Below are 22,864 nucleotides of genomic sequence, written 5' to 3'. Positions count from 1 at the left end.
TGTATTGGTGTCCTTCCCTTTCGTAATGCGAGGTCCTTTCGTTTCGTGGAGTGCGCCCAACCCATAGTCGAAGCACTTATTATTAAAGTCTGCCCAGTATGGCAGACGGAAGCGGAGATGCAGGGTGACTTCATCATGCCAATACCGCAGACTGAAAAGAGAGACTGCAGACTGGAGGCCTCGCGGCGAAGAGAGAGATGGTATTTGAAAATAGGATATATGGCATCATGGCCATCTGATGCCGTAAGTGTAGGAAAATGAGGTGGACAGAGATGGATGCATATATACCTGGCAGGTCCTGAACAGATATCTCTAGGACCATAAGCATTCCATTCTAGAACTTACAGTAATCTCCAGCTATGGGGCCATTTCTGTTAGATAGAATCTATTAAAAGCATCAAAAGCATCATCGGCATCACCAGCCCCCAAATGTTTGTTAGTTTATGCCCAAGAGCTAGGTAACGCTGCTCCAATGTGTTGCGACACCTGACATTGCATGACGATAGCCAGAATGTAAATAGCACCTCACGATGTCTGTTTGGGTAAAATGCAAGACTCAGCCCCCAAGCGAGAAGGCCGGTGGCATGGTAATGCCAGGCTCAATTTTGGGGGGCCGGTTGGGGGCTGGAAATCCAAAGGCGGGAAGCCATGGCAAGAGAAGCCGATGGCGCTTCTACCCAAGATGCTGCAGATACACTGCCTCCAATGTGTGAGATTACAATGCATGGCATTGGCATACTATTGGTCAACGAGTGCAGCGAATGCGCTGTGAGTGAAGCATGGAAGAACAACGAGCGGGGTTCGATTGCGCCCGATACAAATGGGCTGATAGTTGTCTCGACTCAACACATATGCGGTGTTCATCGTGGCTTTGTTCTGCAAATCACCTTGCCGGGCAGGCTTCCGACTCCGCACTCGACAACCCGTCAAAGACTCGAGCGTCCGTGTAAGGATGACCTGCTGTCGTGGGCCTTCTGTTTCGGTGAAGAACGGGCAGACTGCGTGGCTTCGCAGGACAGCATCTGCATCTTGTGCCACGATCCACTGACTCTCCAGATCTTCCAATGATGTCGCTTGGAGATAGACATGGAATCGTAATCAGGGCGGCCAATCATGACCCTGGCCAACCCTAGGCATTCTGAGAGACAGCTAGCATGGGCATACCAAGTTGCGATAGTCATTCGGCGGGGCTTCGATTCACCGAGCTTTGCCAAAGGTATGCACCTGGCTATCGCACAATTCTCATGACGTTCAAGGAAGCCATTAGCAGATGAGGTCGACAGAAGGTTGGAACCCCTGAAACCAATCGATCCTTTGGAATCAGTGGACAGAGCTTCACATCACGTGCCAAGAAGTGAACCCTTCCAACAAGAAAGACGACAACAACAAAATAATCATGCTTTGAATGAAGTATACAGTGAACTGTAGGGTCAAACGGATATTTGATTAAAATAAAACAGCTTTCTCTACCTAAGCATGTTGAAGCTTTTGCTGCAGCCTGGCTGGGATCCTGTGTACGTACCAGGCTAGGTAGGGCCTGCATATCGAGACTAGGAATTATGGCAGAGGTGGCCTTATCGATAAAGCTTCAGCTTGTCCATTATGACAACAGCCTCAACTCCCGCTATCCTACAATTTGGACAAGCCCACCCGAGCTTCAAGTCAACCCATAACGCTGCACTAGGGTTGCGTCGTCGCTCATTTCACCTTCAAGCCGACATTCACCAATGTTTCCTCGGTAGCCATTGAGCTTACCTCCGGGTAAGCGATCCGACACTCGACGACACTTTACCACTGCCCCAATTCGCACCTGAAGTATACCCGTGCTTGCGACAAGCAACAGCCCACCGACCATGCGCGAGTTCATGGACTACATCCAGAGCGCCTTCTACACCGCGACGGGCTGGAACCGCGACAACTCGTACTCGTCCCTGAACGCGACCGCGAACGCCCTGCTCGAGTTCCCGACCCCGCGCGGCGTGCGCCTCTCGCTCGGCTCGCTCGCGACCCCCACTTCGCGACCGCCTACCAGCTCGGCACCGTCGGCGTCGTCGACGGCTCCGTCTCCTACCTGTACTCCACCGTGCCCTTGAACGACACCATTGCCCAGAGCGCCCGGATCCCGCTGCCCGACTTGCTGAAGGGATACAAGCCGTTGGAGGAGCTGAAGAAGACGGCGGCGGCGGTAACGACGAATACCAATAACGATGACGATGCGCTGCAGAAGCAGCTACAACAACGAAAAGAGGTCCTGGCGTACGGGCGATTATATCTGCCCAGGTCTATGCTGGAGGCACTTGTGGTGAAACGGTTCACGCCCGCGCTGCAGCTCCAGATCAGCGCTGTGTCCGACCAGACTCTGCGCAATGGCGGAACAGTCCTGGGCATGGTCCAGTACGACAAGGGGCGGTACGGCATCGAAGGCCTTGCCTCATCGGACGGTGGCCTGATGGGAATAAGGGGACTCTACAACTTCGGGGGCGACGCAGAGAAGTTCAATGAAGACGGCACCACAACGCCCAATGGCAATGGAAATGGCAACGGCAATGGAGATCGGATCTACGGGCGTTTCAGCACAGGCGCTGAACTGTACTACGGAACCCTGAACAAATCCGGCGGCATGAGTTTTGGCCTCCGGTTCGCGACATTACCCTCGCACAAGGGAACGCCCCTCACGGCGACCATGACGATCAACCCCCTGATGGGCAACATGAGCTGGAGCTATGCCGTCATTGCCGGCCAGCACTGCTCCCTGGCCACAAAGATGGACTTCAACGTCTACAGCTACGAGAGCGATTGGACCATCGGGATGGAGCTCTGGCGGAAGAAGGGTTCTTGGGCCATCACTCGCGCCAATGGTTTCACAGACGGCATTACAGAAGAGACCACGACGGTGACGGATATCGCCACAGAAGCTGCGTTTGCGCAGCGGTTTGAGAGAAGCTTCCAGTCGAAAATGGACTGGAAATTAGACGAATCACCCACGTTCCCAACAGCGCTGGACCCTGCACCTGAAGCTACATCCGTCGCTGCACCCGCTGCTATGCCCGAAGTTGTACCCAACACGACACCAAATGCGACACCCAACAATGCGCCGAGCGCCGCACTCAGCACTGAACCGGAACTAGTGTCACCGGTACCCCTGCCCGACGCGAAGAAAGAAGAGTCAAAGGAGAAGGAACGGATGGAACGCAGTTTCCAAGCGAAGCTGGAGTGGAGGCTGGACGACCCGAACGAGAAGAAACCCCAGCCGCCTCAACAAGTAGTAGCAAAGGAAGCCGCCGAGCCGGACGAGCCTGAGTACCCGGGCGTGCTGAAGGTGCGGCTGGACCAGCACATGAAGCTCGGGCTCGTCTGGGAGGGCCGGGTGAAGTCCCTCCTCTTCAGCCTTGGCAGCGGTGTTGATCTCCGCAAGCTGGACTCGCCGTTCCGGAGTCTGGGTCTGGAGGTGCAGTTTACCTCCTGAGATTACTGAGGAGGAGTGACCGCATACAACACCATGACTTACATATAAAAAAAACGAATAACGCCGACTCGATTACGTCGGCACATATGGAACGGCGGGCTTTTATCTACCCCTGGATCCTACCTCCGGGATTCTCGCAAACCATTGCGCAAGCAATCCCAAGATACTTTCATAGACTGACGAGTAAGGCCGGGTCAAGCACGATGCAACATTGGATATAGCAGTGTCATTGTCCTGAGACTTAAGCTGTCGTCCAAATATCCTATGCAAGTATGAAGACCATCGGACAACCCCGCAGATGCAAGGCGGGATGTCGGCATCGCACATGATCGTACGACCATGCGGCTCAACTGCCAATTACTGCAATTGAGTTTGACGTGTGCATGAGCACACCACTGTGGAGGATACCTACCTGCATAGCAGAATCTTCGTACATGTTATATAAAAAAATGAAGTATGCACTTCATATTCATCATGGGCCAATGTCGCTTCTCTGCAAGGCAACCACCGGTTGTGACAATTATATATCTCATCTGTCCCAGAAATCCGTAAACATGCCACTTGTGCCGCAATGGGCCGACCGAACAGCTGGGAAGTTCGGGATACACCTTCGGTCGCTTCGGCGGTACCGCATAAAGCAAGCTGATTTTTGTGCAGGTGCCCAAGGACCTTGATGGCCGAAGGAATCGTGCGTGTTGTGATTGGCTGCCATGGAGATAGGGAAGAGCAAAGTGGGGGCAGGCCCGAGAATGAGGACCCTGATGGCAGATTCTCCGGGCCCTCCTTCAGTGGTGCCGCCAGGGGTCTGTGACGTATTATAGCGCTCGAAGGAAAGAAAGGGCCCCCCTCCATGGGTCTTGGCTGTTGGATATGAATGGGACCTGCTTGTCTCTACGTGAATTTGCGAAGGCTACATATTCACCGATGATGCGATTTGGTGTTACCGCAGAGAATGGCAATCAGTTATGCTTCGGCTAACGAAGTGATATATTGGGTGGTGTCGGAAAAAAAGGCCAACTGGGCTGAACCTGAGTCAGACCTGCCTGGAACATGGGATGTCAGTTACTGCTTCCGGGCATGGGGCTGAGAAGGAGGCTGAAAAGATATCGGTAAAGGCAGGGGGCCGGTCGGTAAGACAGGGGGGACCCCTTTATTCGGCCCCCACTGAAATAGACAAGCTGCTCCAGGCGCTAGGCGCCACAGATTGCCCACTGCTGTGCAATTGAATGTGCAAGCTTGGCGCAAAGAAAAAACGAAGCTGGACTTTTGAGGACCTTGATGGCCACTCCACGCTGGATCGTGACGCGCGCTCTCTCTCTCTCTCTCTTTCCCCGAACTCGGTCGGGTTCAAGTCTGTCTGTGTTCTGATGTATCTATCGCTCATTTATTTGCTGTGAGAGAGGTCTTTGGTCAATCGTTACATCGAGCATCCTGGAAGCTTTTTTATGAATGAACGCGACAAGACTGTTTGGTTTGTACATTTGATTCGTTTTTTTTAGTGCACAGCATCAGCATCAGCATCACGGGTAGCGGGAGTCATACGGGTCATTGTTACTAAGTTCTTTTCCACCTCCGCCGCCGTCGGAGTCTTTTGATCGCTTTTACCAGTCGCTTTTCTTCTTGGTTTGCGACTCCCGGACTGGAGCCAGTGTCCCCAGGAAATCCTGCTGGTCAGTCGACATTTACGAGCAACTACGAGCACCAAAGGCCAGACTGGGTGTAGGAGAGACGGCGCCTTCAACATAGAGGAAGGAGGAGCCCATCCGGCGATATATTATAGACAGAAGCTTCTTGCTGGCAACCTGTACCGTTGGGTTTGAAGCTCGTTTGCAAACATTCGGTAAGTTCCTCCTCTCATATGCAGCTGCTTCGTGTGTTACCCCTACCCAACCCAGCTAGATGGCTATCCTTTATTTCCCATCCTGGTTTGCATTTAAGCTCTCCTGATCGGCGAGACGGGGATGTGTCTTTCTTTGGCGTGGGCGATGGCCATCAAGGTTCGTGAGCTCGTGTGATGGATGGATGGGAGTGGACGTTTGTTGGTTCCAGGTTCATGCAGGCAGGCCACTTCCTTCCTTCGACTCAGACTCAGCAGCCACTCACAGCCCTCGAAGCCCTTGATTACTACATGCGTTCATCCCAGGAAGGTAGCAGGGACAAGAACCTTGAGGTCGAAGATCTAATTTCCTGCTGTGGTTTTTTCTTGTTTTCTCCTTCCCCTTCTGCCTTTCCCGGGACCATGGTCTCGGTGAAATACTACCTTGTCCTAGTCAACTTTTCCTTTCTCTGTTGCGCCACCTACCCGTCATTACTGTATATATAGAAACGGCTTCGTCGCTGCATCTCGGCTAACGTTGGTGCTTCCACAGCTGCAAGTTCCCATCAACCCAAGCTTTCTTCTTCCAAGTCTTGGACGCCTTAAGGTTTCTTGGCAGACACCGCCAACCGCGTGGCCCAAATCCTTCCATTCGCCTGTGGTGATTCCAAAGCAAAATAAACTTTTGTGGCTATTCAGGGGTCGTCGAGGTTGTACGGACCCTGGACCTCTGCGCAACGGCCGGCCTCAACTTTGGAAAAGTCCAACAGTCCACTAGCATTGCCTTTGGATCAAGCCTGGAACGGCTTATTCAGCACAATCTGAGGACTACTTCCAGACCATTCCACACCCATACCACATCATCAATATGGATTCCATCATGAGGTTTGCGCTCAACGCCCGGCAAGATGCCGGCGCCGCTCCCGACGCAGAACCCGAAGCGGGCGGCTTCACCGTCGAGACGAAATGCGACAGTGGCAACGAATTCGACGGCCGCATAGGCCTCCGGGTGTCGTCCATCTTTGTCATCCTCGTCGGCTCCCTCATCGGCGCCATGCTGCCCGTCGTTCTGGCTAGGAGCTCCAAGATGCGCGTCCCCAAGCTGGCCTTCTTCGTCGCCAAGTACTTCGGCACGGGCGTAATTATCGCGACCGCCCTCATCCACCTCTTGACGCCGGCATTCGAAGCGCTCGGATCGCCCTGCTTAGAAGACTACGAGATCTCGGAATACTCCTGGGCCGCCGGCATCTGCCTCATGTCCATCATGGCCATGTTCGTCATGGAGATTCTGATCGCACACTACGATATTTTCGACGGCCACAGTCACGATGCGAAGTCCCTGGACCCCTCGCTGGACCTACTTAGGAAGAAGGGCAGTGACGCGTCCTCCCCGCCCTCTCCTACACCAGCGCATGCTCACGCGCAATCCGACCTGGAAGCAGGCCAGACCGGGGTCAAGGAGGCAGAGGGCCACCGATTCCAAGTGCCTGGCGCCGACACCGACATCTCTTACCCTCGTGGAGAAGACCACCTCGGCCACGCCCGCGACCATACCGAAAACGATAGTTATTCCGCCTTCGCCGCCCAGATGACCGCCATCTTCATCCTCGAGTTCGGCGTCATCTTCCATAGCATCTTCATCGGCCTGACCCTCGCCGTCTCGGGAGACGAGTTCGACATCCTGTACATTGTCCTGGTCTTCCACCAGACCTTTGAAGGGCTCGGTCTCGGCGCCCGGCTCGCGACGGCGTCGTGGCCCAAGTCCAAGAGCTACATGCCCTACCTCCTCGCCGGCCTGTACGCCATCAGCACGCCCATCGCCATCGCCGTCGGCCTCGGCGTGCGACAGACGCTATCGCCCAGCAGCCCCACCACCCTCATCGTCAACGGCGTGTTCGACTCCATCAGCGCGGGCATCCTGCTCTACACGGGCCTGGTCGAGCTGCTGGCGCACGAGTTCATGTTCAACCCGGACATGCAGAAGGCGGGGCTGCGCATCAAGCTGCTGGCGTTGGGCTGCATCGCGCTGGGGGCCGGATTGATGGCGCTACTGGGCAAGTGGGCTTAGAAGTAGCTTACATTGGTCAGCATGGGATTAGATAGATAGAACTCGGCTCAACTAGAATTAATGGAAGTGAAGCTACAATTACCTTGTTCGCTGTGTTGTTTTCATGTATCGTGTCCACAATATGGGTGCTGGTATTTGGATCATTGACTTCACGAATACATCGTCGCCATCAATTTTGCCGGGAACCTGTCTCTGTCTGTCTGTCTGCCATGGCAGGAAGATCATCAGCAAAACTCCAAAGCCTTGCTGGAACGGACGTTCAAGCGAATTGCAGTTACCACAAGGATAGTCTGGCGGCACTTATCCTGCCAAGGGGATCCTAGAAGCTAGACGACGACCATCAAGTGCCATTCGGGCAAGCACTCAGGCGACCATCGAGGAGAGTACGCCTGCCACCCCCCACCATGCACGAATTATCCCATCGCCAGTCATTCCGTTGAGTTTTCTCAGTTTCACTCTTGATTACGCTGGCCTGCGCTGGTATGAGTCGAAAAGCAGAACAATGAAGGGGGGGAGAAAGGAAAACAAAAGAAAAAAAGAAAAAGAGAGAGAGAGAGAGAGAGAGAAAAGTTAATGATTCCATTAACGGGTATTTATCCATCCTGTTGCCACTAGTTATTCCATCTTTGCTAGTCACCTCATGTCTAAGTAGCTAGGTATGCCGTCGCCGACCGTCCCGTCGCCAGTGAGACCCCGTCATCATGCTGTCGCACGCCAAGGTTGTATAGCTGCTCATTTTTGGGCTTTACCTGATGGTGGACCGGAGATAGGTAGCATATGTTCCAGATTTGCCTCTGCCATCTGCGCTACCACAAGGGCAATGTCCATCACCAAGCTACCATCGACGCTGGTGACGGAACAGCCAGGAGACATGGCTCGAGCTGTTTTACTTCAAGGGGAGATCCAGTGATCTAGACCAGCTTTGCTGATAGCTTTTTCTTCTTTGTCCACGCTATTAGTTAGGAGCTTGGAGTGAATGTCCTTCACTGTCCGTTGGGTGCCAGAGTGGTCAATTGCGCGGCAGTCTGAGGCGTGCCTCCGAGGAAGTCGGTCTTTGACGCGGATACATGGATATCCTATCTTGTCCGAGGGCGGGGCATCGGTATCATCCTCTGCTAGAGAGGCCCCTGTGTGGGTGAGCTTTTGTCAGACATCCGGTCCCTGGGTTAATTAGGAGTATCATCAAAGAGTGTCACAGTCGCCCCCTCCGGCCCGGCACTGACCTGCTGGTGCCTTCATGTCCCTCGGGGTTTGGGGCATGTTACAGCAGTCGTGGAATGAAAGGAGGAGGCTTCTGGCAGGCTCTTGGGGATACTGACTGGATGTGCAAGTCGTGTGTTGGCGCGGGAGCTGATGTCGTGAAGTCTACGGACTTGAGCTTTGCCGCTTTCCCTATAATTATAGGATTCGACGTAGTCGTCGTTCGGGTGAGAGCGAGATCCGGTCGGGCGAGAACGACATTCGGTCGGGCGAGGATGAAATTCGTTCTGGTGAGGACGGTATTCGGTCGGGCGAGAACGATATTTAAACGGGCGAGAACGAAATTCATGCGGGCGAGAAGGAGGTTCGTTCGGAAATCGTTACACAGAGATCCCAGCGGCGCCTAAGTCTTGCGAAATTACCTTTCCTTCCCCTTTTCCTCCTTGGATGACAGAGACTACTCCAGGCTGGATCACGTTCGCTTTTTTACGACTGCGTACGACATGATGAACACAGTCCCTGGCACCAGCCAACAGAGAAGAGCTACACAGCCTAAAAGCCGTGCAAATATGTGGCAAGTTAGCAGCCACAGATGATAGATACACAGACAGTGCAGTGTTATGGCCATCTGGGCAACAATCAGTCATCCTATCTGGCCCGACATGTTAATATCATGACAGGCTGCTGTCGTGCACTCCAAATGCCTGCAGGCGAATCGTCTTCTGACTTATTTCCGACTCTCTTGTGACTTGGTCGGCTTGAAAGCCCTCCAGCAGTCGTTGTCCCAGGCAAGCTACGTCGCCACCAGCTATTCAACTGACAGCCCGTCGCCTGACTACCCCATTGCCCAACCAGCTATCCCATGGATAGATGATTAGCCCACAACCTGTTATTCCGCTGCCACTGAACCCAACGGCTGTTTATCACGTCCCCAATGGACTCCTTGGCTACTCCAGCAGTTATCCCGTCGGAATCACGCGGTATCATTCACAGACATTCACACACAGAGACAACGGAATAATAGCTTAGTCAAGTGTCAAGTGTCCTCATTGATCTCATTATCCTGGTTGGTTCAACTACCATCCAGGACCCGCAATTTAAAGCGCATGCAGTAAGCGCGTTCGTTCCATCGTCATCATAATCGTCATTCGTCAACCTTTGAAGCCATTGGAATAACCAGTTGTCCCGTCATCCCAGTCTTTTCCGTATTAGATGACGACATAGTCATCTTCGGCGTCAACAGCATCCTCCTCCTCCAGGTCCAGGTCCAGGTCCAGGAAGACCAGGTCCTCATCCTCATCGGGATCGTACGGGCGGGGGACGGCCATGTCCTTGGCGGCGGTACCTCCCAGCTGGCGCGTGATGACGAACGTGGACGAGGCAGAGGCAAAGGCATCGGTGGTGTCGGCAGCCGGCTCCTCCTTCTCGGGGATGGACTCCAGCGGCTGGGGGGTGAAAGTGTTCATGTGATCCAAGTATTCCGGCTTGAAGCCGACACTACCATCAGGCTGCTCGATGAAGTTGCCGTCGACGACAGCAGGGGCAGGAGAGAAGACAGAGGCAGCGCCGGGCAGCTGGCCGATCTCGCCGAGCATCTCGGCTTCCTTGATGACAGCGCCGAATATGGAATCGTAGCGGAGCTGTCGGCGAGCTTCGTCGCGCTCGTGGAGGGTGCAGCCGGCGATGATGACATTCTGCTTAACCTTGCCACGCGTGACGACCGAATACATCTGGAAAGTCGGAATAGCCAGCTGCTTATCGGCCCACTTGATCGATGTCACCTTGACGCCGCCCTCGACAGGCTGCTCGTCGGTGGCGCTGTTAAGGGGGGTGGCATAGTCAACGGTGCCGCGCGGGCCGGGCTTGGGCAGGTCCGTGATGATCAGCCACTGGTCCTTGAGCATGTCGTAGGCCTGGTAGTAATTGTTACAGTTAGCGAACGATCTTGGTTGTGTGCGTCTGTGAATTGATTAATAAATAGCGAGATGAATGAGACTTACCTCAAAGACGCGGTCGGCATCGTCAGGCGACAGTGACAGGACAGCCTCGCGAACCTTGTCCATCTGGATGATGAGTTCGGTGGCGTGCTTCTGGATATCGCGGTCGGTGATGTCGACGACCTCAGGGAACTTGTCAAGTTTGCAACCCAGCTCCTTCAGGCTAGCGGACATGGCGCTGTATCGGGCGACCATGTTGTTAATGAGCGGGCGCTCGAAGAGGTGTTTGATTTTGGCCTGGGTCTGCGCGAACAGCTCAGGGCCAGTCATGGGGGACGTCATGTTGTTGGGGGTCTGCCCATGATGGTTAGCAGCGCCGAAGAGGGTGTTCTTGGACATTATTCGGACAGAGGAAAAATAAATAGAAGGGATCGTTGTAGTAGGAAAAGCGGGATAACTTACGCTCATCTTGGAAGCTTGGGCGCGCGGGATTTCTGTTGTTGATTGTCGGTGACTGAGTAGAACGCAAAAGACAGAAGGAAAAACGAAAGAGGAAATGGTGTGTGCTTGGATTCACTGTGACAGGAAAAAAAGATCTGGCCACCCGATTTGGAAGTCGCTAGCTAGCGAGATATGGGAACATGGCAGGCTTGTATTCACTACATGAAACGAAATCTAACCACCAGGCTTGGACGTAGGTAGTGAGAAAGGGAAATATCAGACAGTGGCATTGCCCAACACTTGCGATGAAGCATGGGAGAGCCAGGGGAGAGACAGAGAGGCAGAGAGAGACAGAGGGAGGCAGAAGGAGGCAGCGGAGGACATGTCAAGGGAAGCATCCTGTTGGATAACTCGGTGCCAAAGCCCTTGGTGATGATGTGGGAGTCTCTCCGATCAAGGGGCGGCCGCGAAAGAAATAAGATTCGATCGCCAATAAAACGATATTCGGCCATAGGAGAAACGAATTCGAGTGTGTGAGGACGTATATAAGAAACGGGCAGGAAAACTTACTTTTTGGTGTTGTAAAAAAGAAATCTGCGAGGTTGTTGTTGTGGAAGGAAAGGGAAGGGAAGGGGAAGCTCTGGGGGGATTTTATGGCCTACGGAACAGCTCCGAATCACCAGAGCACGCCTCTACTGATCTGATCTACCTAGCTACTGCACTAACACAAGCAGTAATTACTGCAAAATGGAGCCAAACAATCGGAACAAAACCACCAAGCTCATCATGTAAGTCGAGGAGCTATTTAACAATCTAGAAACACTGCTGCACACCGCAACACCGACTCTTTGCGGCTCTTCGAGGTCGGAATCGGGCGAGAAGACCAATATCAAGATCGCTCTCGGCTAAATACAGGTTATCACGTCCCATGTGCGGTCATATATCGCAGTTTAAAGTTGAGGTTGCTTGAGGAGCTGTGACGGCTTCAGTGAATCAGAGCTCCCCCTTGTTGCAACCTGCCTGTCCCCACCACCGGCTCTTGCGGGCTCTTTGCCATCGGGATAGGTCGAGGTCACTAATACAAAGGTCGAGGACGGCTAAAGGCAGGTTTCTACAGCGCCTGTATGTCTATATATCCCATTGTTGGAGTTGTTGGAGTTTCTACAGAAGGACAGGCATGGCAAGGCGTGACCGAACCGTGAATACAGCTTCTATTTTTGGCGGTGGCCCGAGCTCCCTAGAGATACAGCAGGTACGGCCCGTGTGGACCTCGAACCTCGAATTTCCAGCAATGGTTTGGAACGGCTACTTGTGGGACTTGCTCCAGGCCCTCGGGGCCATCGTGAGGGTGGAGGTAAGCCCTCCTAGGTAGATAGATAGAGGCAGGTACGGTCACTGGGCAAGTACGATGAATTGGAAGCCGCGAGGACGGAAACTACTGGCCTATTACGGGGTACTTTGGTCTATCAACTTGCCATACGGCTTGGAACTTGTAATTAGTTTCAACGTTCCGGTGAAGTCAGTAGGTACGTACGTACGGGGGCGGTTGAGCTTGGGACTTACACATGAACGGTGGGGCGTTGAGGGGGGTCACGTGGGGTACAAGGCAGTACCAGCAAGCAGTAGCATTTGCTTAGGTACGATGATCTAGTGGGAGCAGGCTGGATCGGATTGTTGACTGGGCAGTGTTGGTACAACAGAGACCGCCGACTTGATGCGGAATGGCACCGGCAAGTGCTGCCTAACAGGGGGTATCAACATGGAACATATTTCACGGGAAGCTGCAGTTAAAATCAACCATCCGCGAGCAGAAATTCAAGGAGATCGAATCGATCAACACAAATTGAGAGTTACCATGACATTGAGATTTCGCTGTATGTTTGTTTTTCTGTGTTGGGAGTTAGTTGCAAAATGTCATTCGTAGTCAGCGAGCACTGCCCTGTCGTTTTCGTCTTTCGATCACGACGGAAAGGGCTTCGGCTATTTTCGTACAAGCTGTTCTCCCTCCCAGTTTGGCTTGTAGACCATATCACTCCCTTTACTCAAGCCTTCTCTTGAAACTGGCTAGAAACTCCTGCATATTATTGGTATCGGAACTTTGAACCCAAGCACAAGCACTGAATTTGGACACCTGAACAGAACAACAGTTATCCGGGGCCATTGCTTCATCAGTAGCTGCTGCCAGATGGCCTCTTGCCCGTCTCATTGGAAGTGACCGGGGCTTTGCTACTTCCATGCAAGTGGAAAGGTTTACCCTGCCTGCTCTCCGTGTTGTCCTTACCAGTGTACCGTATTTATTAACATTCGCTGCTTACTTACGTGCAAGACTCATCTGCTGACTATTGTACCTCATAGATAGAAGGGACTTTTCGTGCTTGGCGTCCAACAAGTGCCAGGACTTGGCCCCGAGATCGAACAAAGGCGGTTCACGTATGAGGCTCTTTATTCCCCGCGAACGGCACGTCGACCATCCGTAGCCCCGGAGTGAGCTCTCCAACAGGAACAAAGGGATACGTACGAGAAGAAGCAACGCCGAGTACCCCGCGTCTCGACCGAGAAGATCCCATGCCAAGTTAGCCGCTTGTGCGTCGACGACATGGAGGAGGATGAAGGGTTGCGAGAGATACACCAAGTCCTCCACGGTTACTTTGAGAACGACACTCGGCAACGATTTCAGCTCGAAGGTCCCATCGCCTCTGGCGCCGACTCCATCGCATGGAGAGTCCAGCAGTCGACCTGCGGCCAGAAGGGGAGCCAGGCATGCCAGCGCATCGTGCTTAAGACGCCGAAGTGGGCAGACTTGGACGAGTTAGGAGAAGAGACCCCTGCAGATGACGTCAATCCTTGTAACAACGGCAGTAACTCTTTGGATCCTATCGAGAATGAGAAGAAGTGGCTGAAGGTAGGTGAGACCAACCGATGACAGGCCTATCTCTCCTATCCCCCTATTACGAGGGTTACACTCACTAACGTCTTCTTGTGAACCGTGGATACAGGTCCTCCAATGGGCGAAGCATGTCATGAACATCCTGGAAGTTCCCGCTGATCCTCTAAACCGCCGAAGATCGCCGCTTCGAAGACACGGGGTGGATAACTGGATATTCATTGAGTGGATACAGCACGGAACGCTACGCCGGCTCGTCCGGAGAGCGAGGACGGAGAACACAGATTACTTGCCGAACCGGATGCTGTGGAGATTCTTCATGTGCCGTGAGTTTGCAACTCTCCAACTACTACAAGCGGCCGGTAATGAAGAAAGAGTGGATCGGGCTTGCTTACTTGGTAGTTGTCAGGATGTGTATAGCGATGGCATGGCCGCCGGAGCAACCCATCGGTCCTCCGGATGGGGCTTTCGAGATAACTCGGCAGACACCGCCTCTCAAGATCACTCACGGGGACTTGCATAGTGAGAATGGTACGAGGAAGCAGCTGATGTCTTCTCGGGACTGGCTGGCGAGGCTCACAAGTTTCCAGTGATGATAGGTCCCTTCGAACCGGACTCCGAGTATCCGGAACACGACATAACCCCTGTTCTCAAGATGATCGATCTGGGCAAGATGAGCGGGAATGAGTATGACAGGCTACAGCGTCGGTGTTGTGTTGTGTAGGACGTTATCAGAAGACTGACTCGAGTATGTGTACATAGGGGAGCCAACTTCGATGCCACCAAACAGAACATACGAGACATCGGCAACGCGAGTGACGAATAACTCCCCCAAGAGCCACCGACAAACAAAACGCTAATGCCCTGATAACGCAACCAGCTCATGCATGAACTCTGCACCCTTCTCAACCCCTGGGAGCGTAACGACCTCTACGACGGGCGGCAGACGACCGAGTTCCAACCCCCGACGCCCGCGAACGCAACATCCATTACATCCGAAGCTGTGGGCCTGTTGCTATCGCACCCTCTCAGAAACAACAAAAGCAATATTCCCTGCCCCCCGTCTCGACCCCGACCTACGGCTTCTCGTCTGCAGATGTCTTGCGGTCCGCTCGGGATCTAGGCCAGGCTTGGCCGAGCTGTTCGAGGCTGTCATGGAGGCGATCCGCGTCAGGGATGCGGCCTGGTACGCGAGCGAGGGCGCCGGGTATTGCAATCCGGCGAGGGAGACGGATGAGAGTATATCGGGTCTTCTGCAGCTATTGTTGAGGGATGCTGGGTCTGGCTGATGGTTGAGAGCGCAAGCTCTTCACGTGGGGGGTTAATTATGAAATATCCATATTCTTGTAACATCTCAATGGTGAAAGAGCGAACAATATCATGGACGTGCATCATATAAGCAATCATAAAGCAATATATCCCAAAACAATCTATCCCGTGGTTTCAGCGGTGAGATTAGACAATGGTAATGTGGCCTTCCGGTTTCGGCATCTTCTCGAGGTTACGAAACGCCGTGCAAAGAGCGCTCTCCGGGTCCCTCAAATGAAGTGGTAGCTTATTAGCAAGCTGGTACGTGGAAGCCCATTCCAGCACTTCGGCCATCCACGCATCAAATACCCCGGGTTTGTCGATGTATTGCAGTACAGGCATGGTCTCTCGCATCTGCTTCGGCGTTGTTTCCATCGCAGCGTTCACGGCCCTCTTTACCGACTCATTGAAGTACTTGATCAGATCATTTTTGCATTCACTCCAGAATACCGCCGGAAAGACGGAATGCTTCGGATCCGGGCACCAATGTGTCGACGGGGGAAATACGTAATCCATTTCCCCGTTGAGAAAACAGTCGCCCACGAGACGGTGTACTTTGACACCATATTCGTCTGATGCGCTGCGCATGACGAAAGGTGTATTGCCGCCCGGAAGCACATATATATCGTCGCCTGGTTGTGTATCAAGAGGGCCCCATCCTACCCTGCCACTAGTTGTTCTGAACACTTTCCGCCTGATAGCCAATGTCCTAAAGACTAAGTCGAAACCCAAGTCGTCTTCGATTTTCAGGTGGTCTCCTTCGTTCCGGGCATGCACAATGCGCTCTGCCACCCAGCAAGAGAGTGAGTCCAGATCTAGGTCCTCGAGTCGATGATATTGACCATCCACATATTTCATGTCGAAAACCAAACCCCTCATGTCGAAAACCAGATCCCTCATATCGGTAATGGCCGCTTGTGAGATACCCGCATGGGTCGCAATCCACTCCATGGTGTGGACGACAGCATGAGGCCCGATTGGTTCATACAACGGTTCGTTGACTATGTCAACCGTGCCCACTGACCTCGCGAGTCCACACAAGCGCCCGCCGCTAGGCTGTTCGTATATCAGGTTGATGTCCTGCTGCACACAAAAAGTGTCAAAGGTGTCAAATAGGCGCGAATTGAGACTAAGTATAACGCCATAGATGTTGGAAGGACCCGTGGATTCCCACAACGGACGTGACCAGGCAGGCTTCCAGGCTTCTAGTGTCTGGAACACCGCCTCTGCCCATGACGGTATCCAAAGCCGGCCGACCAGTTGTTGATTTATTTCTATCAAGTTAGCCAAGGATCTACCTGTGTCCAAGATGGCTGTGGCCATTTGGTCTCCACAGGCCTTGTACTTTCCTAACAGCTTCATCCGCATCTTGTCGCCGTCGTGGACTATGGCACTCCAGTCCGCCGTCCAGGACGGCAAATCGCTCCTGTTCTTACGGCCCAGGTCACCGCAAAGGGCTTCGAGTGTCCGGGTGTCCTGTATGCTGTTCCAGGAGACAGACATGAAAACCCTTGCCGTCGACTGTTCGTAGTCGGGAACGAGCGGCGTTCGGAGATTGAAAAGCCCCAAGAGGGCGAACACCCTGTCCCGGTCGTCCGACGCCTTCCGCATGGCCGTGGCGCGGAGGAGAGCGATGAGCTCGCTCGACTTACTCCGATGGCGTGTAGACTGCTGCTCGCCCCAAAAGCCGCGCCAGTACGCGATGTCACCCAGGACCTTGGCGTAATGATGCAATACGGCGGCTATATCCGACTTGAGGGGCATTGCGTAATTCGGGTCTTGCAAGCATGACGCTGCTGCGTTGGTGAACATTTCTAGTGGCGCTTCAACCCCCGCGTACTGAAAATCGACCCTCGAGGCGACAATGACCTCCTGGAAAACCCACATGCGAGACCACCACTGACTCAGCAGCATCACACGGAGGGCCTCTGTGATCCCGAGTAAGTGCGATGAGTGTAGCCGTGTAAGACTGTAGTCTGCCTGGTCCTGCAGCATGAGCAGGCGAACGAAGCAGAAAACATCCAGAGGGGCATATTTTGGACGGGGCTGGGGGCACCCCATCGACTGAGAAACGCGTCAACTTCCTCGTCATCCCGATTATCCCCGTAAAAGGTAGCTCTGAGCGGGGGGTTGCTTAAGGCGCGAAGAGCCGGTAGTACGATGAAAGAGGCCGTCGCCAAGCCACACAATGGTTCTCGATGATTGTTGGTAAATCCGGCGCATGAGGCTGACCTGGCGACTTCGCTCAGCAAGGTCGTGCTGGTTGATGGCCTTGGAGCCGGCAGATTTGTTTATTCAATATTTCCTTAATCGCCGAAAGCAAACTGGGATGCGTGTCGACTCACTATAGCGTCGATCCAGATGGTTAAGGGCTTATCTGGTCGTCTTAAGTGCCTCAGTGCGGATTCGAGATTGACCGTCACTTGAAGGACGAGTCTGTCGCCGAGGATTCTTCATCAACTTGGATTCAATGGTCAAGCAAGGCCGGTAATAACGAAAGTCTTACGTCGCGCGGTGTACCCCCAAATACAAATAGTCAACGAGGATCGGCTTCGTAGCCTTGGGCGAACCCCATGCATAGGACAAGGCGACATAGCCTGGCTTGTCGTTCAATTTCGCGTGTACGAGGTGGCATGAAATGGGCGCTTCCCAATCGCCCGGGTTGATGACGACCAAACGAATGGCGTCGTAGTCCCTAAGGCGATTGTAATACTCCTGGAGCTCTTGGAGATCCCTCGTTGGGGCGGGGGCCGACCTCTTGCGGGGGTCGCTCATTTTCAAGGGCAGCTACGTTTGCTCCCAGCGCCTCGTTCATGGAAGGCCCGATTGACTATAATCGCTAATAGTGGCGATGTCCAGGGATGAAAGGTTGAACGTGAAAGCAGGAAGTCTCTCGAGCTTTGTGTAAGTCAAGTGCCAGATATAGAGCAGAAAAGATGAACGCCAGGCACCCACCGTCTCTCCGAGCAAATCAGCTACCTCCAACTTACCCATGTCACATATCGGGTGGTATATAATGGGAGTGTGATCAATCGATGAGGCTATGCCAAGGCAGATTTTATCAACTAGCGAGTTGACGGGTTGAACGCGCACTGCCACCCGAGTGCGAAACCCTGGCATTGGCGAGTGTCAATCGAGTACATGTCGATATGGAGGCTTAGTGTGGCTCAGGGCAGGTTTGTACCACGTATCATGCATAGTGGCTCGGAGTATGTCATCTTTGATACGGCATTTCCGACACGGCATTTTCACCACTTCTCTCTGCAAACATGGCGGCAGTGCCTCGTCATTTCAGTACACCTACCGTGATCGTGCTTAGAGGTGGTGCCAAGCTTGGAATACTCCCGAAAGCAAATGTGTGATAGGACGGCCTGAGCTCTTTTCTCTTTTCCACATCAAGATGATCAATCAAAATAAGTTTCAAATGAACGATTACCTATTGCAGCCGTTTCGAAATCTCGCCATTGCCCCTTTTCATCTAGTGTGATGCTCATTTCAGATGTCGATATAGCCGACCTGCCCCAATAGTGATATTCTTCTAGCTCATATTAAGTCTTCAATCCTCTAGAAGAAGGCTTAGGCTTATGAGAACATAATATTGTAGGAGTGGCAATCGCCGCCCAACTTGCCATCATTTGGAAGAGAGGAAACACTTCTTCAAAGAACAGGACAAAGGAGCAAGTTATTAGTCCACAAGGGGTTTTATTGAGGCTAATACCCTGCCAGCCTATAGACGCATCCACACATGCCCACTTCCTAGCCGTAAACAGTCATATATCATACATGTCAGTAGCCCACATGAAATAATCAAACCACACAGGACGTCCATTCGCAGGCTCCTTTCCAATATACAAAGTGTTACGCCTCTCATACATATGCTAATACCCAAGACCAGTATGCCGCGGAATCCACAGAAACAAACGTGACTCGTCACCAAGTGGGAATAGAACATCATCAAACATTATCATCACAAACAAGGAGATGTTTCAAGTTGGCAAGCGGTCATGTCGTCTTCAACCGGGAAGCCGAGTTGAGTCGAGCCAAGCCGAGCTCAGCCGATCTTCATCAGATCAACCCCCTTCGGCGGGAGCTGCTGCTGCTGGTGCCGGCGCCGCCTCAGCATCACCGCCACCGTCGCCACCGCCGCCGCCGCCGCCGCCGCCGTCACCACCCGCGCTACTTGCGGAGCTCCGGGAACTCTTGGAGCTCTTGGAGCCGTGGGACCCGCCCGACGTATGTCGGCGGCGCTGTCGTCGGAACTTCTGCTTGCGCTTGAACCGGATGGTGTTGCGGTATGCATAGCAGAAGGCGAGGGTACCGAGGACGAAGACGCCGACGAGCACGCCGACGACGACGCCGATGGTGGTGTCGAGGTCTTGGGAGGACTCGCGCTTCCGCATCCGCAGTAGACTTGGAATGCTGTGGTTTTGGTTGTAGTGGCTGGTGGCGGCATCACTAACAAGCGAAGTCCCGGAAGCTGATGATGCATAGTTGACCCAGTTTGTAATATGGCTTGCTGCCCATTCCCAGAGGTGTAATATCATGTGTTTGCCATCATGCGTCCACCTCGTGTCTACTGCTGCTGCTACTGCTGCATCTTGTGCATCGCTGTAGCTGTGACCGGCCAAGTGTAGTTGGCGCGGCCCCGCTGCGGAGCCGGCTTGGTCGGCGAAGGAGAGTGGTGGGGGGAGATACATAGTGACCTGTGGCTATATGTATGTGCGGTGATACAGGGGTAGCAGGGGATGGGCTTATTAGTTTTGTCGATGGGGCATTACAATAATCATAGTTGACTAACAGGAGAATGCCATGGACAGCATAATGGGAATCCCCGAAGCGAAGATGGGAAGAGGGGAAAAAAAAGAAAACGGTTCCCAGGAGCAGGAGGTGGGCACACCGGCTGGGCGGGCGGATGGGGGCATTTTTTGTGTGCGGGAGATCGTCAGCCCAAGATGGTGGTAGCATCACATCATCTCTGTCGTCCCGTTCGTTTCCAGTACCCAAACCCCAACAAGGCGTGCGTGCACAAGGCCATGCAAACCTACCGAAGGTTGGGTGTGTGCTGGGTACGTACATGCATGGGCTACAACTCATCCGCGCATCCCATCTCGCCAAACACACAGCTGCGAGGCGACGTCGGGATTGTCTCGCGTGGGCCGGACGGAAGAAGGAGAGACACTCAGTGAGAGACGATCGAAGGCGAAAAGGAAGCTTTACCCCAGAGTCGCATCCACAGCCGGCGGAGCCAACATCCATCCATTGCTCTCTCTCGATGATGGGAGGGAAGTGGAGCCTGCGATTGACAACAAATGTCTCTCATTGACTGGCGTGCTGCTGTGCTGGCTGCAGATGCAAAAAGGCTTCGAGGGAGAAGCTTGACGATAGGTTGCACGCATGGCGGTTTATACGATTCCCATTGGTGTTTTTTGGCGAATACATGCGGGCGTGGTGCATGTAAGAAGGAAGTATGCACGCTGATAAAGTGCTCGCGTTTGGGAGGACACAAGGAAAAGCCGCCGACGCTAGAGGGGTCCGCCACTTGCCTTCTTCCGTCCATGCCCCAGGGCTTCTCGAACGCCTCTCTGGCTCCCTCACGCGACTACCTACACAACACAACGTTGGGCAATTCTCGGATATCATTCTTCGGGTAGGAATCTGATCAAAGTCGAAGGATGCAGTCTTCCCATACCTTTTTTTTTTCGGTCCATCGGGACCATCAATCAGCGTCGACGACAAGTGGCACATGATGTTTGACGCTGTCTGCCTGGCCTGATCTTCAAACGCACGGATTCTACTGCTAACAAACACGAATCGGCAGGACGCTGCTCTGTCTCCAATGCTGTGTCACTCACACTTGCACTTAATACCTCTCAATCGAGAAATCGCTAGATGATTCAATGATCCATCTCCAAATTGCCTTGGGGTAGGACGGGACTCGATTGCAGAGCATTCCAGATGCTGGGAGGCTGGGCCTACACGGAGAAGCAAGCCTCCGCATACAGAGAGAGGGAGCTGACCTAGCCAAGCCAGCAATCAGCCGACAAGGCAATTGCTGCCCGACGGACGGGCTCGATGCCTCACAGATGCCTATCTGTCAGCTTCCGCCAAAGATGTTTGCTGGATTCTTCATTACGTCTTATTAGGTTGACATGATGAAGAAGCCGAGAGGAAGAGACCAGAGAGCCAGCCCTGTGTTGGTTTGGCGCATTGCCAACGCATCTCCCTCCCACCCTCCTTTTCCAAGCTCGTAGGGAGGGAATATAATACGGCCATGGCCCCAATCGGAGCGGCTTTCTCCAAATCCAATCGATAGTTCGGGGCTGTCAAAGCAACCCTCTTCTGGCTTTCCCGTTTGCTGCTTTGCTGCGCCCATGGACGGCCTGTCATTCGACGGGGAACTCCTGCCGAGAACTAGAGGGGACGTTGTCCGTCTCCCCGCATTGGAACCTGCCGCCCCCACCCCTCTTTGATCGGCTAGATGCCCGGCGGCTACGTCGAGGGCCGCGGAGGGGCGAAGATTTCGGGTTGCAGGCTTCCAATGAATGGGCTATTGTCTTATCTGTCGACGCTGAGGAAAAATGCTACCATGGATCGACAACAGTTGCACTGCTACCTTGCAATTGGCATCAAGAAGAAACGCAGAGCTCCCGGCTCAGTGGTGCTGGAAGTAGCTGGGATCGTCCACTCACTCATACACTCAGCCACTCGACGCAGCTAATGTACAGATTATGTGCTAGAACTGCGTAGCATTACCTACTGGTCGACGTCTATCTATGCAAACGGCCTATATGCTAACTTCGTTCTGAGGATACTAGGATAATGCAGCAGCATCCGGAGGCCGACAGCCCCTTATGCTGAGGCGCTCAAACCCTCCGACGCCGCCGGCTCGCTCATGGCGGCGACCGTCTTCTTCTCCTTATTCTCGGTTCCCTCTTCATGAACCAAGGTTGGGACAACGAGCTCTGCTTCTGGTTCTTGCTGCTGCTGAACCTCCTTCTCCTTACCTTTACCAGTACCATCCTCCTGCTGCTGCTGCTGCTGCTCCACGTCAGCCGGACCGTTAGAGGCACAGCCGGGACAGCAGTCGGAGCAGCAACCGTCATCATCATCATCATCATCATAATCCTCGTATTCGTAGTCCCAGCCGTTGAAGACCTCCTTCAACATGCGACCCATCAAGTGCGTCAGGTGCGCAATGTCCACCCGGAGGTTTCTAAGCTCATAGGCGAACCGCAGCCCCGCAGGATCGCCGTTCGCCACCGTCACCGCCGCCAACTTCGTTTCGACCTTGATCATGTCTTGGAACACCTGCCTCCGCCGGCGCTCGAGGTTCTCCCATGCCGCCTCCAAGCGGCTGGGCTGGTCGGGAGGAGGAAGAGGGCCGAAGAAGCGGTACCGGCCAAGGTTGCCGTGAACGAGGGGTCGGTCGTTGTAGTTACAATTGTTGTTGTTGTAGTAGTTGTTGTTGCCCCCCCACGGCGCCATCGGGGACGTGGTAGACGTTGGTGTGGCCGGCGGCGCGGAGCTGGGCGCAGGTGCCGCACCCGCATACAGGGGGCCAGGGCCTGGACCGGAAGTCGGGGAGGGTGTGGGGTTGGTTGTACATGGCCGAAAGGCCGGTGAATCGAGGTCTAGAGGGAGATATGTTAGGTACGTTAGGAGAGTAGGATATAGGTCCTGGAGGCAGGCACTTACAAGAAAGCCATATCTAGTGCTTGAGGTCAATATCAATTCGCTTGGTGGT

At 53.6% G+C, this 22,864-nt stretch overlaps 8 protein-coding genes across 8 annotated transcripts; 4 read left to right on the top strand and 4 right to left on the bottom strand.

Annotated features, from left to right (window-relative positions):
- Window positions 1–1,853: 1,853 nt before the first annotated feature.
- Window positions 1,854–3,466, top strand: PG986_015164 (Mitochondrial distribution and morphology protein 10; the record flags this gene model as incomplete). The annotated part of the gene is made up of 2 exons (XM_066851386.1): window positions 1,854–1,979; window positions 2,033–3,466. The coding sequence occupies 2 exons, from the start codon at window positions 1,854–1,856 to the stop codon at window positions 3,464–3,466; spliced, it is 1,560 nt and encodes a 519-aa protein (XP_066692475.1).
- Window positions 3,467–6,150: 2,684 nt separating this feature from the next.
- On the top strand, window positions 6,151–7,350 carry PG986_015163 (low-affinity Zn(2+) transporter ZRT2; the record flags this gene model as incomplete). The annotated part of the gene is made up of 1 exon (XM_066851385.1): window positions 6,151–7,350. The coding sequence occupies one exon, from the start codon at window positions 6,151–6,153 to the stop codon at window positions 7,348–7,350; it is 1,200 nt and encodes a 399-aa protein (XP_066692474.1).
- A 1,261-nt stretch (window positions 7,351–8,611) lies between these two features.
- PG986_015162 (uncharacterized protein) lies at window positions 8,612–8,899 on the bottom strand (the record flags this gene model as incomplete). Its single annotated transcript, XM_066851384.1, has 1 exon — window positions 8,612–8,899. The coding sequence occupies one exon, from the start codon at window positions 8,897–8,899 to the stop codon at window positions 8,612–8,614; it is 288 nt and encodes a 95-aa protein (XP_066692473.1).
- A 585-nt stretch (window positions 8,900–9,484) lies between these two features.
- On the top strand, window positions 9,485–11,114 carry PG986_015161 (uncharacterized protein; the record flags this gene model as incomplete). Its single annotated transcript, XM_066851383.1, has 4 exons — window positions 9,485–9,530; window positions 9,775–10,457; window positions 10,590–10,853; window positions 11,073–11,114. The coding sequence occupies 4 exons, from the start codon at window positions 9,485–9,487 to the stop codon at window positions 11,112–11,114; spliced, it is 1,035 nt and encodes a 344-aa protein (XP_066692472.1).
- A 2,410-nt stretch (window positions 11,115–13,524) lies between these two features.
- Window positions 13,525–15,101, top strand: PG986_015160 (kinase-like domain-containing protein; the record flags this gene model as incomplete). Its single annotated transcript, XM_066851382.1, has 5 exons — window positions 13,525–13,830; window positions 13,925–14,138; window positions 14,233–14,343; window positions 14,403–14,499; window positions 14,693–15,101. The coding sequence occupies 5 exons, from the start codon at window positions 13,525–13,527 to the stop codon at window positions 15,099–15,101; spliced, it is 1,137 nt and encodes a 378-aa protein (XP_066692471.1).
- Window positions 15,102–15,267: 166 nt separating this feature from the next.
- On the bottom strand, window positions 15,268–17,115 carry PG986_015159 (uncharacterized protein; the record flags this gene model as incomplete). The annotated part of the gene is made up of 1 exon (XM_066851381.1): window positions 15,268–17,115. One exon carries the CDS (start codon window positions 17,113–17,115, stop codon window positions 15,268–15,270), a length of 1,848 nt encoding a protein of 615 aa, XP_066692470.1.
- Window positions 17,116–19,190: 2,075 nt separating this feature from the next.
- Window positions 19,191–19,817, bottom strand: PG986_015158 (uncharacterized protein; the record flags this gene model as incomplete). Its single annotated transcript, XM_066851380.1, has 1 exon — window positions 19,191–19,817. The coding sequence occupies one exon, from the start codon at window positions 19,815–19,817 to the stop codon at window positions 19,191–19,193; it is 627 nt and encodes a 208-aa protein (XP_066692469.1).
- A 2,152-nt stretch (window positions 19,818–21,969) lies between these two features.
- On the bottom strand, window positions 21,970–22,605 carry PG986_015157 (uncharacterized protein; the record flags this gene model as incomplete). Its single annotated transcript, XM_066851379.1, has 1 exon — window positions 21,970–22,605. One exon carries the CDS (start codon window positions 22,603–22,605, stop codon window positions 21,970–21,972), a length of 636 nt encoding a protein of 211 aa, XP_066692468.1.
- Window positions 22,606–22,864: the final 259 nt, after the last annotated feature.

The sequence above is a fragment of the Apiospora aurea genome, assembly GCF_038362705.1.
Source record: "Apiospora aurea strain CBS 24483 chromosome Unknown utg000011l_segment0_segment0, whole genome shotgun sequence".
In the NCBI taxonomy this organism is placed as follows: domain Eukaryota; kingdom Fungi; phylum Ascomycota; class Sordariomycetes; order Amphisphaeriales; family Apiosporaceae; genus Apiospora; species Apiospora aurea.
The sequence above is the reverse complement of the archived record's forward strand: the minus strand, read 5'-3'. Positions and strand labels throughout refer to the sequence as shown.